Source organism: Lactuca saligna, chromosome 3 (genome assembly GCF_052625555.1).
Source record: "Lactuca saligna cultivar CGN05327 chromosome 3, ASM5262555v1, whole genome shotgun sequence".
Lineage (NCBI taxonomy): Eukaryota > Viridiplantae > Streptophyta > Magnoliopsida > Asterales > Asteraceae > Lactuca > Lactuca saligna.
In genome coordinates this window covers 74,805,545-74,821,915 of record NC_136419.1, presented here as the reverse complement: position 1 = coordinate 74,821,915, position 16,371 = coordinate 74,805,545, and the positions used below count along the sequence as shown (strand labels likewise).

At 36.8% G+C, this 16,371-nt stretch overlaps 2 protein-coding genes across 2 annotated transcripts; both read left to right on the top strand.

Annotated features, from left to right (window-relative positions):
- The first annotated feature begins 2,967 nt into the window (after nucleotides 1–2,967).
- LOC145035697 (uncharacterized) lies at nucleotides 2,968–4,319 on the top strand. Its single transcript, XM_078984205.1, has 4 exons — nucleotides 2,968–2,979; nucleotides 3,038–3,277; nucleotides 3,416–3,853; nucleotides 3,963–4,319. The coding sequence occupies exons 1-4, from the start codon at nucleotides 2,968–2,970 to the stop codon at nucleotides 4,317–4,319; spliced, it is 1,047 nt and encodes a 348-aa protein (XP_078840331.1).
- Nucleotides 4,320–4,417: 98 nt separating this feature from the next.
- LOC145035696 (uncharacterized) lies at nucleotides 4,418–5,059 on the top strand. Its single transcript, XM_078984203.1, has one exon. The coding sequence runs from the start codon at nucleotides 4,418–4,420 to the stop codon at nucleotides 5,057–5,059; it is 642 nt and encodes a 213-aa protein (XP_078840329.1).
- Nucleotides 5,060–16,371: the final 11,312 nt, after the last annotated feature.

Here is a 16,371-nt window from a genome sequence, read left to right as displayed (position 1 = left end):
CCACTTGCAACCGAGAGTGTTTTGGGAAGTTAGAGGTACTAAATCCCAGGTTTTGTTTTGGATGAGTGCATTAAACTCTGTAGACATAGCATCACGCCATTGAGGTGTTTTAAGGGCTTGGGTGACACATGATGGTTCAAGAGTCTCTGGTAGGGGATGAGTTGATGTTGTGTTGAGATAAATATCACTGAAGTACTTAGGATTGGGTTTTCTTTGACGAGGTTGAGGCGGGGAAGAAACCGGTGGGAATGGTGATAGAGCTTGCTGGGATGGTGGAGGTGGAGTATATGTGGATTGAGGAGTGCAGGGTAAATTTTCGATAAAGTGGGTGGTAGAGGTGGGGATTGGTGATAGAGGTGGTAGAGGATGGTTGGAGTTATGAGGAAGAGTGGTTTCTGGTGAGAGGGTCTACATGGGAGACGGAGACAGAGTAGGTGTACTTGGTGACACACTAGTGGTCGAGTTGTGAGAGTCTTCCACATGGTCATAAACATCTTGATGGGTTAGATATTGATCAATAGTAGCATGCCTCCATGGAAATGTGTCCTCAAGAAATCTAACATGTCGGGAGATATACATTTTACATGTGATAGGATCATAACATTTATAAGCGGACTGAGAAGTGGAGTACCCTAGGAAGATACAGGCTGTAGATTTAGGTTGGAGTTTAGAAGATGTATATGGTTTAAGCCATGGGTAACATAAACAACCAAAGATTTTGAGGTGTGTATAGTTTGGTTTTTGTTTGAACAGGAGTTCTAGAGGAGTTTTATGATTTAAAATGGGTGTTGGAAGTCGATTTATAAGATATGTGGCTGTTTGAATTGCATAAGATCAAAAGGTGGTTGGCAAATTTGCATGATGAAGGAGTGAAAGTGATGTTTCCATGAGATTGCGGTGTCATCGTTCTGAGATACCGTTGTGTTCTGGAGTGTGAGGAGGTGTAGTAAGGTGTGAGATTCCGTGTGATGTGACAGTATTTTTCAGGAATGCGTATTCCCCTCCATTATCTGAGTAAACAGTTAATAAGGGAAGTTGAAAACGGTGTTCAACTAACTTTTTAAATTGTGGAAAAATGATGGCAACATCAGATTTCTTTCTCAATGGGTAAATCCATGTATATCGGGAGAAATGATCAACAAAGATTACGTAATAACGATATTTGTCAATAGAGATGTCGGTGGGTCCCCAAACATCAGTATAGACAAGCTCTAAAGGTTTAGTGCTTGTTAGAGAGTTGTTTGCAAATGGTAGTTTATGACTTTTATGACAATGACAAGAATGAAAGATTAATGAAGAACATGAAATTTTATTGTGACTAAAGTGAGAGGAGTTTAAAACAGATTGTAAAATTCGAGGAGCAGGATGTCCTAGGCGTGAATGCCACTTATTTGCTAGATCTGTGGCGATAACATTGATTTGAGGTTTTCTTGAAGGCATGAAGCAGTAAAGATCATTCTTGTTTTCCCCTCGAAGTAGTTGCGCCCCCGTGCGAAGATCCTTCACCAAAAAATGCCACGAAAAAAATTCCATGGAAACATTGTTAGTCTTACAAAATTTTGCAACAGAAATTAAGTTCTTGTTTAAAGAAGGAACACATAGGATATCATTCACATGAAAAAGATGAGATGGTGAGTTTAAGGTTGTGTGACCAGTATGTGTTATTTTGAGACCTGAACCATCGCCTAAAATTATTTCTTCAGGACCACCATAATCAGAGAAGGAGTGTAGGTGATCTGTTTGCCCAGTGACATGGTGAGAGGCTCCTGTATCGAAAATCCATGGATTGGATTTGTTTGAATTCATTGTAGTGAAGTGTGCCTGAGGAGAAATGTTATTGTCTTTTAGAAATCGAGACAAACGTCGACATTCTTTAGTAAAATGTCCAGCACGATCACAAAAATTGTAAAAGGCTTGAGGATTGTAAGAGGTTCTGGGGTTGGAAGGTCGAGAATTTGGTCTTCCTTGATGTTGATTCCTTCGTCTGCTGTCTTGATAGGAGTTTTGAGAGTACCTACCAGATGTCTTTCCGCCTTTATGGGTGAAATTGATGTTGGGAATGACAATAGACTCATCTTTCGTTCCTTTTGTCATGTGAATCTCAAAGTCAGTGAGTTTATTTTGAAGCTCCGAGAAAGAAATCGAGGAGTCACAAGCTTGGATGGCAGCCCCCATCTCCTTGAATTCATCTCTAATGTTGTGAAGGACATGAACAACAAGATCTTCATCATCAACAGGGTTCCCGGCTAGTGCAAGATTGTTAGCTATTTGCTTCATATCTTGAAGGTATGCTTGGATTGTTCTGTTTCCACGAGGGTTGTCAATTAGCTTCTTTTTTAGAGAGATGACATGAGATCTGGAGGGGTTGGCATACAAGGTTGTGAGTCGTTGCCATGCTTCAAGGGCAGTTTCGGCAGAGGAGATATTAGGTTGGATAGAATCGGAGCAGCTTCCTAACATGGCACTGATGATGATTTGATCTTGACGATACCAAAGCATGAGATCTGGGTTTGGTTTCTTTTTTTCGGGGTCCAAAAATTTTTCTGGAACAACTACAGTACCATCGATGTACCCTAGGAGATCAAGACCTATAAGGGTTGAGGAGACTTGTCGACGCCAGACAGAGTAATTTGTTTGGTTAAGCTTGATGGGAAAGTGTGTGGGTGCTGTGAGTTGAATGATGGTTTTTGTAGACATTGGATCGTTTGAGCTTGTTAAAGCTAGTAGTCTCTGATACCATATAAAGATAGAGTATTGCAGAGCAAGGTTACAGAGAAAGGTTGTATGGGTTCTGTATTCAAGAAATGGACGCTTTACAGAGCTAGTATAGAACTATATATACATATTTTACAGCAGGAAATCAGGGAGTCAAATCCCATGATTTTAGGTGATGAATCGTCTAAGATATAGGTTGCTTATAACTCCATAAATCAAGGTGTAGATTGATAATTTCCATATCAAATAGATATGGGTTTAATAGTATTCTCCAACAACACATGCTTCTTATTGTTTTATTTGTTATATATTTATTGATAAGCCAAGTGTGTGCAATGGTTACGATGTATTTACTGTTAAAGGATTTGACAATTGGAAAAAAGTTAATGATGGGAAAAAGTGTGCATTCTTGAAGCATTTAGGTTGTTCACAACATAGAAATGCTGTTACATTTGCTGAAAACTTGATGAATCAAGCAACACACATTGAAAATGTCATAGTGAAGCAAAATGAAGCACAAATACTGAAGAATCGTTTACGATTAAAAGCTTCAATTGACACAGTTCGTTGGTTGACATTCTAAGCTTGTGCTTTATGAGGCCATGATGAAACGCTTAATTCCAAAAATCGAGGTAATTTTCTTCAACTACTAAAACTTATAGCATCTTATAATGATGAAGTTGCAAATGTTATATTAAAGAATGCTCCTTATAATTCAAAGTATACTTCTGGAGATATTCAAAAAGAAATTCTTAGTATTATTGCAAATAAAGTTTGGAAGCATATTCGTAGTGAAGTCGGGGATTCAAACTTTTGTGTCATGGTTGATAAGTCACAAGATGAGTCTAAAAAGGAGCAAATGGCCATAGTTTTGAGATTTGTTGATGCAGAAGGGATCATACGGGAAAGGTTACTGGATTTGGTTCATGTTAGGGACACCTTATCATTAGCCTTGAAAACAAATATGTGGACCCAACTTTTGCACTATCAGTTTGATGTTAGTAAAATTCGTGGCCAAGGTTATGATGGTGTTAGTAATATGAGAAGGGAATGGAATGGATTGCAAGCACTTGTTCTTAAGGATTGTCCTTATGCGTATTATGTTCACTGCTTTGCTCACAAACTACAACTAGCATTGGTGGCTGCTTCAAGGGAAATTATACATATACACCAATTTTTTACAAACTTAATTTTTTTTAATTAATGTAGTTTGTGCTTCTAGTAAATGACATGATGAGTTACAAAAGGCAAAGGCAATTGAGATTGAACATTTATTGGAACTTGGTGAAATCGAATCAGGTAAAGGATTGAATCAAGTTGGGACATTAAGAAGAGCTGATGATACACGTTGGGGTTCTCATTTTCGTTCAATTTGCAGTTTGCTTAACATGTTTGATTGTACTCGTGTTGTTCTCGAGGGAATAATTCATGATGTATCTACTACTTATTCTCAACGTGGAGATACTGATGCAGCTTACTGCTTACTGAAATCATTTGAGTTTGTTTTTATTCTTCACTTGATGAAAGAAGTAATGGGAAAAATGATATACTTTCTCAAGCTCTACAAAAGAAATCCCAAGATATTCTTAATCTCATGGAGTTAGTTTCAGCAACAAAGCAGAGTCTAAATGATTTCAGGAATAATGGATTGGATTCTTTATTTGCACATGTAAAGTTATTTTGTGAGAAACATCAATTAGATATGCCGGATATGAAAGCTCCATATACTTCTACTCGATACCGGCCTCGAAAAAACAATAATCATGTTACATTTGAACATTTTTATCGAGTAGATTTGTTTACATCTACATTGGACAAACAGTTACATGAGTTGAATAATAGATTCAATGATCAAGTGATGGAGTTGTTAAGTCTTAGTTCTACTTTAGTTTCAAAAGAACACCCAAAAGTGATTAACATTGATCATATTTGTCTTCTCGTTGAAAAGTATTATCCTAAAGATTTTACAGAGCAAGAGAGAATTCAATTACGATATCAATTGGAGATTTTTAATATCGATATAACAAAGAATCCCAAGCTAAGTGGTGTATCAACTATTGCTGACCTATGCAAGGGTCTTGTAGAAACTCAGAAACGTGAGACATATTATTTGCTTGATAGAGTGGTTCAGTTAATCTTAACACTTCCAGTTTCTACCGCAACAACAAAGAGGGGCTTTTCAGCAATAAATATATTCAAGAACCGCCTTCGCAATAAGATGCCAGATGATTTTCTGGCAAACAACTTGGTGGTTTACATAGAAAGAGAAATTGTTGAAAACATTGATACGAAATCAGTAATTGATGAATTTAAAGACCTTAAAGGTCGTCGGGCTGAGTTGTAATTCTTCTTTTAGATATTTTTAGGTGCTGTTTGTTTTTTCAAAGCGAAAATTCATGAAGTCTGCAGACCACCTCTGCAATCCTCTGTAGCAGAAGAGGTGGAACAAACGGCTGCAGCCTATAATAAGAAGCATGTTTGTTTTTTAACATCTGCAGACTGTTACGGTAAACTAAAATTTAAATAAACTAATTTTATAAACTGAAATAATTCTCAACATTGAAATTTAATAATTCTAGTCTTAAAACATTGAAATAATAATAACAATAACATGTAAAAAACAAAAATATAAAACTTTTTTTTTAAAAAAAAAACATTAAAAAATGTAAAAGAAGCTAATAGTTTTATTCTAGAAAAAAAACTAATTTAAAAAAAGCATTAAAAAAGAAAATAATAAAAAATTTAAGAAAGTATTGCAAACGTTGTCTACAAAATTCGTAAAAAATTACACACATTAAAAAAAATATAACTGAAATTGAAAATATTATTAATAAAACGGTAAAAAAAAAACAAATTAAAAAAATCGTGGAAATTATAAAAATAAATTGTATCACATCCGTAAATAAAAATTTAAGAAAATCAAAGTTTAAAAAAAAAAGAAATTAAAAAAAAATTATACAAAAATTCTTAAAAAAACACTTAGAAAAAATGAAAGCTGAAGAGGTTAGAAGAGGCAAGTCAAGTGCTGCGCCACGCAGCACACGCGCAGAGGTTTTGTAGTCTGAAGTCTTCCAAAAAACAAACTGCTGCGAGAGGGAAAGTGCTGCGCGTGTGCTGCGCCGCGCAGCAATAAGTGGTTTGAAGAGGTTTTTTTAGAAAAACAAACAGCACCTTAGTGTTTAGTTGCTGGAAAATAATTTGGTTTTTTTATGTGTAAGAACCGTAATTATAGGTATTTTGGTGTTTAATTGCTGAAAAAATTGTTATTTTATGTGTAAAAACGTTAAATTTAATTTTATACTACTTTCGGCCCCCAAATGAATCGTTCAAGCTCCGCCCCTGAATTTCGTGACCTTGGTTTAATCTTCCAATACATTTACACAATCTATTTGGATTAACTCATTCTAGTAGTTGATCAAAATGAAATGGAAACACTCATCGGGAATTTCATAAACAACCACCATGTAATTGTATTTCAAGCTAGAAGCTGAATCTTATAGCTCATCTTTGTGGTTACTAAACTCTTGTGGTGCACGTACTAAAGGGTAAAAGATTCTTACTGGCTACGTTATGAACCATTCCATTATCTAAAATCATAAATTCCGAAAATGCCCTCCAAAACTTGTAGTTATACCTCATGGAGATATTTAGCATTAACTTAATGATATTATATCATTTTCATATAACTAAAAATAATATAAAATTTATACCCGTTTCACCGACCGGAGATGTTAAGTGAATTTATTGCCTTCCGGAGAGATTATCAAAATATCCAATTAATTCGTATTAGCAACCATCTAATAGAATGTCTAATCTCCATATTAATTATTATTTTGAAGTATTAAATCTAATTTAATTAATTAATTAATTATTTATTTATTTATAAATATTTTTTTACTTATTTTGACAGTTTAAAGTATTTGTTGAAATTGTCTAGAACTTTTAGGCCCAATAACCTCTTACATGTTACCTCCTAAAAGTTATGTTTAGGTCCATTCTTATTCGTTCAATTCCGATCCTCTAAGGGTTGTTGAGTGCAAGGGTGGATTAACTACTTTCTATACGACCTAAAAATATATACTTCTTTTATGTTTACTATATTTAATGTTATAAACCATCTTCTTTTATTCGGATATGAGATCGATAATAATAAACTAAAAGGTTTATAAAGGATGGAGTTAATTATTATTACTATTATATATATATATATATATATATATATATATATATATATATATATATATATATATATATATATATATGTTTTTTTTGTGAATATATTTAGTCATTATCAATTTCAATATTAGTTTGTTCATGATTATTATTATTATCAAGAATATCAAGATTACTTTGTTCTTGTTCATTATCAACATTTTTGTTTATAATTAAAAAATTAAAAAGTGATTCTTCCCGTGATTCTATAAAAGCTTCTTGTTGCATTTTTCTTTTCCTTTTTAAAGTCCATGATTCGTATTTTCTCTTAGACATGATTATTGATTGTTTGAATAATAATAATTATCACCAAGACAGCTACAAATGAACAAATAATAAAATGAAACTAATGAATTATAATTTAGAAAATAATGGAAATACCTATTTTGCCTGCTTGTCAGCTGTCACAATGAGTTCTTAATAACCTTAAAAAAAGTGAGTTCTTGATTAACTTTGAGAAAACTCAAATTCCTTCTAACTTTCAACAAAAACTTTCCAAACCTAATTCAATGGTAATGTACTACACATTTAAAATTCAACCTAGACTATTATAGCCACATCATAATTCATAATAATCCACCACAGTCTATGCTTAATTTTTTGGTCCAAAAGCTGCTATACATATAACATATCAAACATTAACCCTAATAGATAATTTGATAACCAAATTCGGATATTCAGATAATGGAAGGTCTAAAAACTTATACATATAACATATTAAACATAAGCCTAATAGAGTAATATATAATCATATTGACAGATTATCAAATGAAGAAGAAGAACAGTCGCTTGGTTATTAGAGGAAGAAAAAAACATATCAGATATCAAACATAAAAAGAATCGGGAATCAACTAATCATATTATCATATTATCAAAGGATAAAGAAGAACATATCAAACTAATCAAGATTCAAGAATCAATCAATATTCAATCGATATTGTAGATTGGTAACTATTCCTGCTTGTTTTTGTCGAGAATGGAGAATCAGATAATGGGAAGCCGAGAAGGAAGATTGGAAGAACAGTCGCTTGGTTTTGTTGATTTATGTAATTCGTGGCGTGTGCGATTTGGAGAATCATTAATCGAGATTTGGGTTACGTAGGGCCCTAAGCACTTGCTTAATTTCACATGAAGTAAGTTCGACCATGTTCGAAGGTGGAATTTAATGAAGACATAAACAAAATTTCATTTATATTTCTTTCCACTGTAAATTATTTAAAAGTATCTCTATTTTTTGAGTCGATATTTTTTCCCAAGTGCAACACTTTAGAGTTAATAAAGAGGATCGTTTTACATGTACGGTGACTAAAGTGATTGGGTGATAACTATAGGATAATAAAAAGCTAGTAAAACGATGTATAAACTTTGTTAGTTGTAAAAGGGGATATGTTTAAGGAGAGGGCATAAAAGAAAGCAATGGTAGGTGTAAGAACCAAAATTCATGCTATTACATTTCACTTAGAGTTCCAGATCATCTTAATGTTAGTATACTTGTATATGTATATGTTGTAGCCCATATTGATATCCCACGTGTGTAGTGTAGCATTGTCCCATGGCCTTGTATGCATGTATTTATACCTTTATATTGTTCTGGTTATGGGAGTCGAATCATATATTCTATTCAATTAAATGGTAACAACCAATCTCCTAAAATCTCTCTAACTTTTCCCCTCTTTCCCTCCATATGCCCTCTTCTTCCTCCTGTAAACCCTATTTCTTGATCAAATCACCATGACAGGTGATGGCTCCACACCAAACACTACATCTCACAAAGTTTTCAGCATATCCTGTTGGGTTAATCGGATTTATTAGTGCAGAGGCATTTTAGGAAAGTTATATATTTAAGTTTTGTTTGATTGTTTTAGAGTTTGATAAGATTTGTATTTTACTTAGTTTATCTTTTACATTTAGAGTTTGAGTAGGATGCTATCTTAATTTGTATAAATAGTTGTAGTCATTTGTTTTGTTAATGTGATTTCCAGTGCTTCTATTTAGTTTAAATTTGTTCAAATCTTTTTTCTTCTTTCTTTACCTTGGTGCACAAGGTTTAATACCAGCCTTCTGTTAACACTTGGTATCAGAGCAAGGTGAAGACAGTGCCGGTTTGAGAGTCGGTTTCATGAAAACCGTAGCCTTTCACTGTGGGGCAGAAACAGCAGGAATCGGGTTCGGTTTAAGGGGGATGAGGATTTTTTTTAGCGCGAGTTGAAGCATCTCAACAGCATCCCTAATTTTTCTTGATTAGACTTGTTCTAAGGTAGAGAGAGACTAACCGAAGGTGCAGAATAAACGGATGGGAAGACGTCAAAGTGGGTGACTTTGATTCGGTTCGTTTTGTGGGTGACGGAAGACGATAAAGGTGGTCGTGACCTTGTCTTGTTGTTCGGTGGAAAGTGCTCTCGGAACAAGTTTGATAAGGTCGGGGTTGTCAAAAAAGAGAATAAGACGTTGATCGGTTGAAATCAAAAGGAAGAAAGTTCTTGATCGGTTTGTTCGTGATAAGGGGATACCAACGTAGGTGCATGAAAAGCGGGCAGGAAGGATCCATCAAAGTAGTTAGCTTTGGATTCGGTTCTTTTGGCAGATTGAAAGAAAACGGTGAAGCGGGTGGATTTGTTTTCTTCGTCAGTGGAGTTGCCTCTTTGAAGAACGGTAATCGAAACAAAGGAAGAGATTGGACAAACAACACGGTGTGAACATTATGGCGATGAAAGTTCAAATTGGGTGGCTTTGGATCTGGCCGGGGAGAGGTCATGAATCCGAGAAAAGTCTAGATGATAATGAACGTGTCCAATGGGATGCCATGGTATATGTCACATGCGTTGTCAACAATCAAATGGATTGAGAGAAGACTTTGGGCGTGTTTGGCACGAAGATTTTGGAAGCGTTTGGGAGCTTCTAGTTTTTAGATTCTGACAAAATGCTCTAGTTTAAACAAAAAGCTTCGTTTGGCAGTACGAGCATTTAGCTTTTAATTTAAACAAAACACTCCAAATCTAAAAGCTACTTCATGTAGCGTTTAACAAAAAGCTAATGAGCTTTTGAAATCAATTTCCATAGTTACCCTTAAAATTATATTTATATATTTATTTATTTTTAATCAATTGTCTTTTTATGTAATTTTATATATTTCAAAAGCTTCCAGCTACTTTTTCCAAACACTCATATAACAAATAAAAGCTATATCTTCCCACTACCAGCTATCCGCTACATGTTACCCGCTATCTGCTATCTGCTACCCGCTAACCACTTCCAACTAACAACTACTTTTGCCAAATACACCTTTTGTACACAACCAAGGTGGTGGTCGGGTGTTCGGGAAAGGTCAAGAATCGAAATGGTTCGAAAATGTGATTAAATGTTGTAGTTAATGAGTGGTATGACCAATCCGATTAAGGGGTGATTGTTGGGTTAATCGGATTTATTGGCATAGGGGCATTTTAGGAAAGTTATATATTTAAGTTTTGTTTGATTGTTTTAGAGTTTGATAAGGTTTCTATTTTACTTAGTTCATATTTTACGTTACAGTTTGAGTAGGATACTATCTTAATTAGTATAAATAGTTGTAGTCATTTGTTTTGTTAATGTGATTTCCGGTGCTTCTATTTAGTTTAAATTTGTTCAAATCTTTTTTTCTTCTTTCTTTACCTTGGTGCACAAGGTTTAATATCAGCCTTCTGTTAACATATCCAATATCAAATCTCCTGTCCCACTTATCCTAGATCTTGAAAGAGCCAATTATGATGATTTGAGGCAACTGTTCATGAACCATTGTGAAGCTTACAATGCTATTGAACACATCGATGAAACCTATGATGAGCCAAACCACCTACCAACCGAAACCATCTGGAAGAAAGTAGGTGCTATTGTAAAGGATGTGTATACTCTACTTTATCTCATAACCTTTTAAACACTATGCTTAAGAGTCAGACGAATGCTAGGCAACTATGACTTATGTTAGATCGACTCTTTCATGCTAATAAGGTCACCCGTGCAATCCAGTTGGACTCCAAGATTCGAAGCATCAACATGGGAGACATGAGCGTAATTACATATTGTAACAAGATCAAAGCAATAGTTGATGAGTTGGATAACCTCAACCCGAAAATAAATAACCAAGAAAATCTCTTTATATACACAATCAATGGCCTTGCATCACGTTTTAACAGTGTCGGTCTCATGATTCGCCACCGCCAACCTTTTCCTACATTTGATGAAACTCGTTCAATCCACACATAATAAGAACAACGACTCTCTATTTCTTGGTGCTCTTCTCTATCGGCTTACCAATATCACCCCTTCTCTCCAACTTTGCTTCAAACTGCTGGGACTGGTGTGAATGATAACCGCCACAGCCACTGCTATCCAGATCGTCGACAACAGTACAACCGCCGATAGTAGTTAAACTGTCACCAACTTTCTGTAAACAGCATCATCAACAACAAAATAAATCACCCACCACCGTAATATGGGTGGGTGTTTATTCCTCCACCGACTCGGACCTCCTATAATTATCGCCCTGTCTATACAAATCAGTGGGTCAGCCCATAGAACTCACGTCAACAGCCTCCTAAAGCTGATTGACTTATTGGTCCTCCTGCTACCGGCCTAATTGCTGCACCATAAGCCCATCTCACAGTTGCAGGTCCACACCAATCGTAGCCCTCTTCAGTAACATCCCCTTGGACCTGGTTTGGGAATGAGCAACAACTAATCGTACTCCCACAACTTTTTTCTTCGATGTCTCTTCCACAATCGGGTGAATGGGTGATGGATATTGGTGCTACAGATCACGGTCATAATAACCAAGGTATACTCCATTCTCGCCTTGACAATAGTGTACCTCGTCATGTCCTAGTCGAGGATGGTTCTAAGATAGCCGTAGTTGCAACCGAAAATACTTCTTTTTCACTTAAAAACCCACATCACCCACTTTATCTCAACAATGTTTTAATCACTCCCTTTATTATTCGAAATCTTATTTCCCTTCGTAAATTTACTCGTCAGAATAAATGTTCTATTGAATTTGACGAATTTGGTTTTTCTATCAAGGATTTAGGACGCACCAACCCCTAATCCAATGTGACAGTGACGGTTCACTCTACCCCGTTCTTCCTCAACCACATCAAGTCCTTCTTTCCACAAGTTCCACCGTTTGGCACCAACATCCCAGACATCCCCGGAAACATGTTTTTTAGTTTTTAATTTCCAATAATTTGCTTCCATGTAAAAAAAACCATATCCAGTTTATTTGTGTTAAGCTTGTGAACTTGGAAAACATGTTAGACTTCCATTTGATGTTTTTGATTCAGTTGTTTCTCATGCGTTTGACATTATACATTCTGATGTTTGGACATCACTCATTACTAGTACTAGTGGTTTAAAATATTATGTTATTTTTCTTGATCACTTCAGTCACTACCAGTGGGTATATCCTTTAAAACACAAATCTGATGTTTTCTCCAAATTTGTTGAATTTTCAAACTACATTAAAACCCAATTCGACAAAACTATTAGATCTCTTCAATGCGAAGACGGTGGTGAGTACAACAACAAACAATTCCATGACCACATTTCTTCTCATGGCATACAATTTCGTTTCTCTTGTCCTCATACCTCCCAACAAAATGGGAAATATGAACACATGTTATGCATAATGAATAACATACTTTGTACTCTCCTCTTCCATGCTCACATTCCACCTACCTATTGGGTGGAAGCTTTACATATGGCCACACATCTCTTAAACATATTACCCTCCACATCCATAAAAAATGACACTCCTTATTTCCGACTCTTTCACTCTCACCCTTACTTATTCACACCTACATATTTTTGGTTGTCTCTGTTTCCCTTACATCACCACCTCCCATAAAACTTGAACCTCGTTCATCTCCATGTGTATTTATTGGGTACCCAACACACCATCAAGGGTACCGATGTCTTGACCTTGCCACCCATAAAATTATATTGCCTCGTCATGTCACGTTTGATGAAAACACCTTCCCTTTCTACTCCGTAACCCCCAATGCTCCTCCATCTTATGATTTTCTTGATGACATCCTTGATACGCTCTCACACTTCTATTTCTCCTCAAACTCTCTACCACCACCTACACCATATAACTCTAATTCCACCACCACCAAAAGTATGAATTCACCTGATCCAAATTCACCATCATCACCTAGATCCTTGGCTACCTCTCAGCCTTCTACACCCACTTCTGCACCTCCCTCCACTCAATATGAGGGTACATCTACCTCCTCTTCCTCTTCCTCTTCCTCTTCAGACTCACTTGCTCATTCACTTCCTCCTGACCATCCTATGACTACTCATCTCAAAAGTGGGATCGTAGAGCTCATTAAAAGACTCAATGTATCCCCTCTCTTCTCTATTCCCCGGTCGCATATACATGATATTGAAGACCCCAACTGGCACTAGGTCATGCATGATGAGTACAATGCACTTATCTCAAACGAGACTTGGAACATTGTCCTGCGACCCCTAGGGGTTAGCATTGTCAGATCCATGTGGTTGTTTTGTGACAAGTATAATGTCGATGACACTTTATCTCGCTATAAAGCTAGACTTATAGCAAACATGTGTAGTCAACAGAAGAGCATAGACTATGATGAGACCTCCAGTCTGGTTCTCAAGCCGGCTACTATCCGTACTGTTCTTAGCATTGCAATTTCGAGACATTTGCCCATTCAGTAGCTTGTTGCGAAGAATGCTTTCCTTACGGTCACTTGTAGGAAAAATTTTACAAGCATCAGCCTCCAGGATTTCAGGACTCTCAACATCCGGACCATGTGTGCCACCTTCAATGATCTATTTATGGCCTGAAACAAGCCCCTAGGGTCTGGTATCACCGCTTTCCACAACATGCTCTCAGGATTGCTTTTTAGCATAGTCACACAGATCCATCATTGTTTATTATGCATACCGCTGATGCAATCGCTTACCAATTATTATATGTTTACAATATCATACTCACAACATCTTCTATAAGTCCTCTCCAGTAGATTATAGCCAAACTCAGCCACGAGTTTTCAATGATTGATCTTGGACCTCTTAACTATTTTTTTTAGCTATTTATGCCATTCGCTCTTCTACAGGCTTGTTTCTATCACAACAAAAGTATGTCAAAGAGATCCTAGAACGTGCCAACATGTTGAATTAGAATCCTAGTCGCACTCTTGCTAAACCAGTCCATAAACTGGACACGGGTCTCCCAGTCGCTAATCCTACTCTCTGCCGTAGTCTTGCAAGAGCTCTCCAGTACCTAACTTTCATGAGACTCGACATCTCCTTCGCATTTCAACAAATTTGTCTCTATATGCATAACCCCAACTAATTTGGTTCAATATTAACCGAAAAAGCACAAATAAATTGATATCTTAGTTCGTGACAAAGTAGCCCTCAGCGATATTCGAGTTCTTCATGTTCCATATACTGCTCAGTATGCCAATATCTTCACCAAAGGGCTGCCCACCAGCTTATTTTTAGACTTTCGTTCCAGTTTGATTGTTCTTCATTCACCTCTCGATCAAACTGCAGGGGGGCTGTTAGTATAGTTGTATATGTATATGTTGTAGCCCATATTGATAGCCCACGTTTGTAGTATAGCATTAGGCTATGGCCTTGTACGCATGTAATTATACCTTTGTATTGTCCTGGTTATGGGAGCAGAATCATATATTCTATTTAATTGTACTTAAGCATAAGGCTAAGATCTATGGTCACCACCAACCCACTAGAAAAGTGCTGCCACCTATAGGTGTGACAATCGTCAATCTTGAGTCAAGTCAAGTCATCAAGTCAAACCGGTCAACTCGTTTAAACCTTGTGTATTAGGGTTTGTGTTATGTTCATACTGTATAACTTGCTATATTAATGGGAAAACATCACTTGGGAAAAATCTTGTGTTAAAATTTCCTGAGCCTTAGAGCAAATCGATGAACTAAACTGATAAAACCATGTTGCATATTCATCGGGAATGTGTAAGATCCTTAAACAAGGCTTAACGGTGTTTACGGACCTTACATTGCGAAGCCGGACACTCACAAATGCCACACTCGAAACCTCTCTCAATCGTTTTCACTCTATCTCTCTCTATTTGAAATCTCTCCAAGTATGTGAAATCTCTCTCAAATATCTCTCTGTATGAGAAATCTCTCCAAGTATGTGAAATCTCTCTCAAATATCTCTCTGTATGAGAAATCTCTCCAAGAATGTCAAATCTCTCCCAAATCTCTCCAAGTATGTGAAATCTCTCTCAAATATCTCTTTGTATGAGAAATCTGTCCATGAATGCCAAATCTCTCCCAAATCTCTCCAAGTATGTGAAATCTCTCCCAAATCTCTCTCCAAAGTTTCCCGTAACTTTTTAGAATCATTCGGGTCATTCCGACCCTTAACCGTGTCAAAAACGGCTTAAAACGGGGTAAAAACGAGAAAAATGGACATTAGGAACCGAAACCTCTCAAGAAGAGAGAAGCTTCTTAGGACCCGAAGGTCCTCTTAGGGACCGAGAGCAAGAAGGAGCCGAACCCCCCTGAGTCGAAGGTCCTCTCAGGGCCGAACCTCGCCCAGGAGGAACAGAACCTGAACCATGCTTAAGAGGAACCGAACCCTGCTTAAGAGGAACCGAACCTCGCTCTGGAAGAACCGAACCCGAAGGTACTGTTCACCACTGTTCATTCGGCACACTTCGGTCGGACGCGTCGCCTCTTATCTCCTGACCGGACCCCCCCCTCGCCTTCGCCTTCACCTTTGCCTTTCGCTTCTTCGCCCCCTTTCGCTTCCCTCTGTTCGTTCGTTTCCGGCTACAGCCCCCAGCAAGGACCGAACCTCGGCCTAGGGACCGAGAGGTCTCGCTGGGAATGCCTTTCTTCCCGGTTTTCGCATAGTTTTGCGTTTAAGGCCCGTTTTTAATTATTTTAACGCGGGATTTTCACCCAAAATCATATTTTAACATAATAAACCCTAAATATTCACAATTTAATCATATTTTCATAAAAATCTTTATTTAAATAATAAAAGCAAGTGGGTAAAGTACAAAGAGGTGGAGTGTTGACTTTGCTTTACCTTATGACACAAGCAACCACTCCCACACCCACTCTATGACCAGCCACATCTCCCCACCTTACCTAGGTCACTTCAATGTCCCTTACACTCAATTTCTACTCATTCCCATGTTTTTAGAGCTGGAACAAAACACCCTCTCTCCTCATTTCTATCATTTGCTCTCATTTCACTAAGTATCAAGCACCACTTTTCTCTCAAACTTTTCTCCACAAATTTCGAGATTCAAGGCTAATTTTCAAGTGTTCTTCCACTCTTAGTAAGTATAATTCACCCTCCTTGTGATTATTTCACTTCATTCTACTCAAATCATTGATTTCTTACACAAACTCCATATCTATGATGTTAGATTCTCGA

Excerpts from the sequence above, each read along its gene's own strand:
- LOC145035697 (XM_078984205.1), top strand. Across the intron at positions 3,278-3,415 it reads TAAAAGCTTCAATTGACACA|AATGCTCCTTATAATTCAAA; the intron begins GTTCGTTGGTTG and ends GTTATATTAAAG. Across the intron at positions 3,854-3,962 it reads ACAAACTACAACTAGCATTG|GCAAAGGCAATTGAGATTGA; the intron begins GTGGCTGCTTCA and ends GAGTTACAAAAG.
- LOC145035696 (XM_078984203.1), top strand. The coding sequence starts at position 4,418 with ATGCCGGATATGAAAGCTCCATATACTTCTACTCGATACCGGCCTCGA.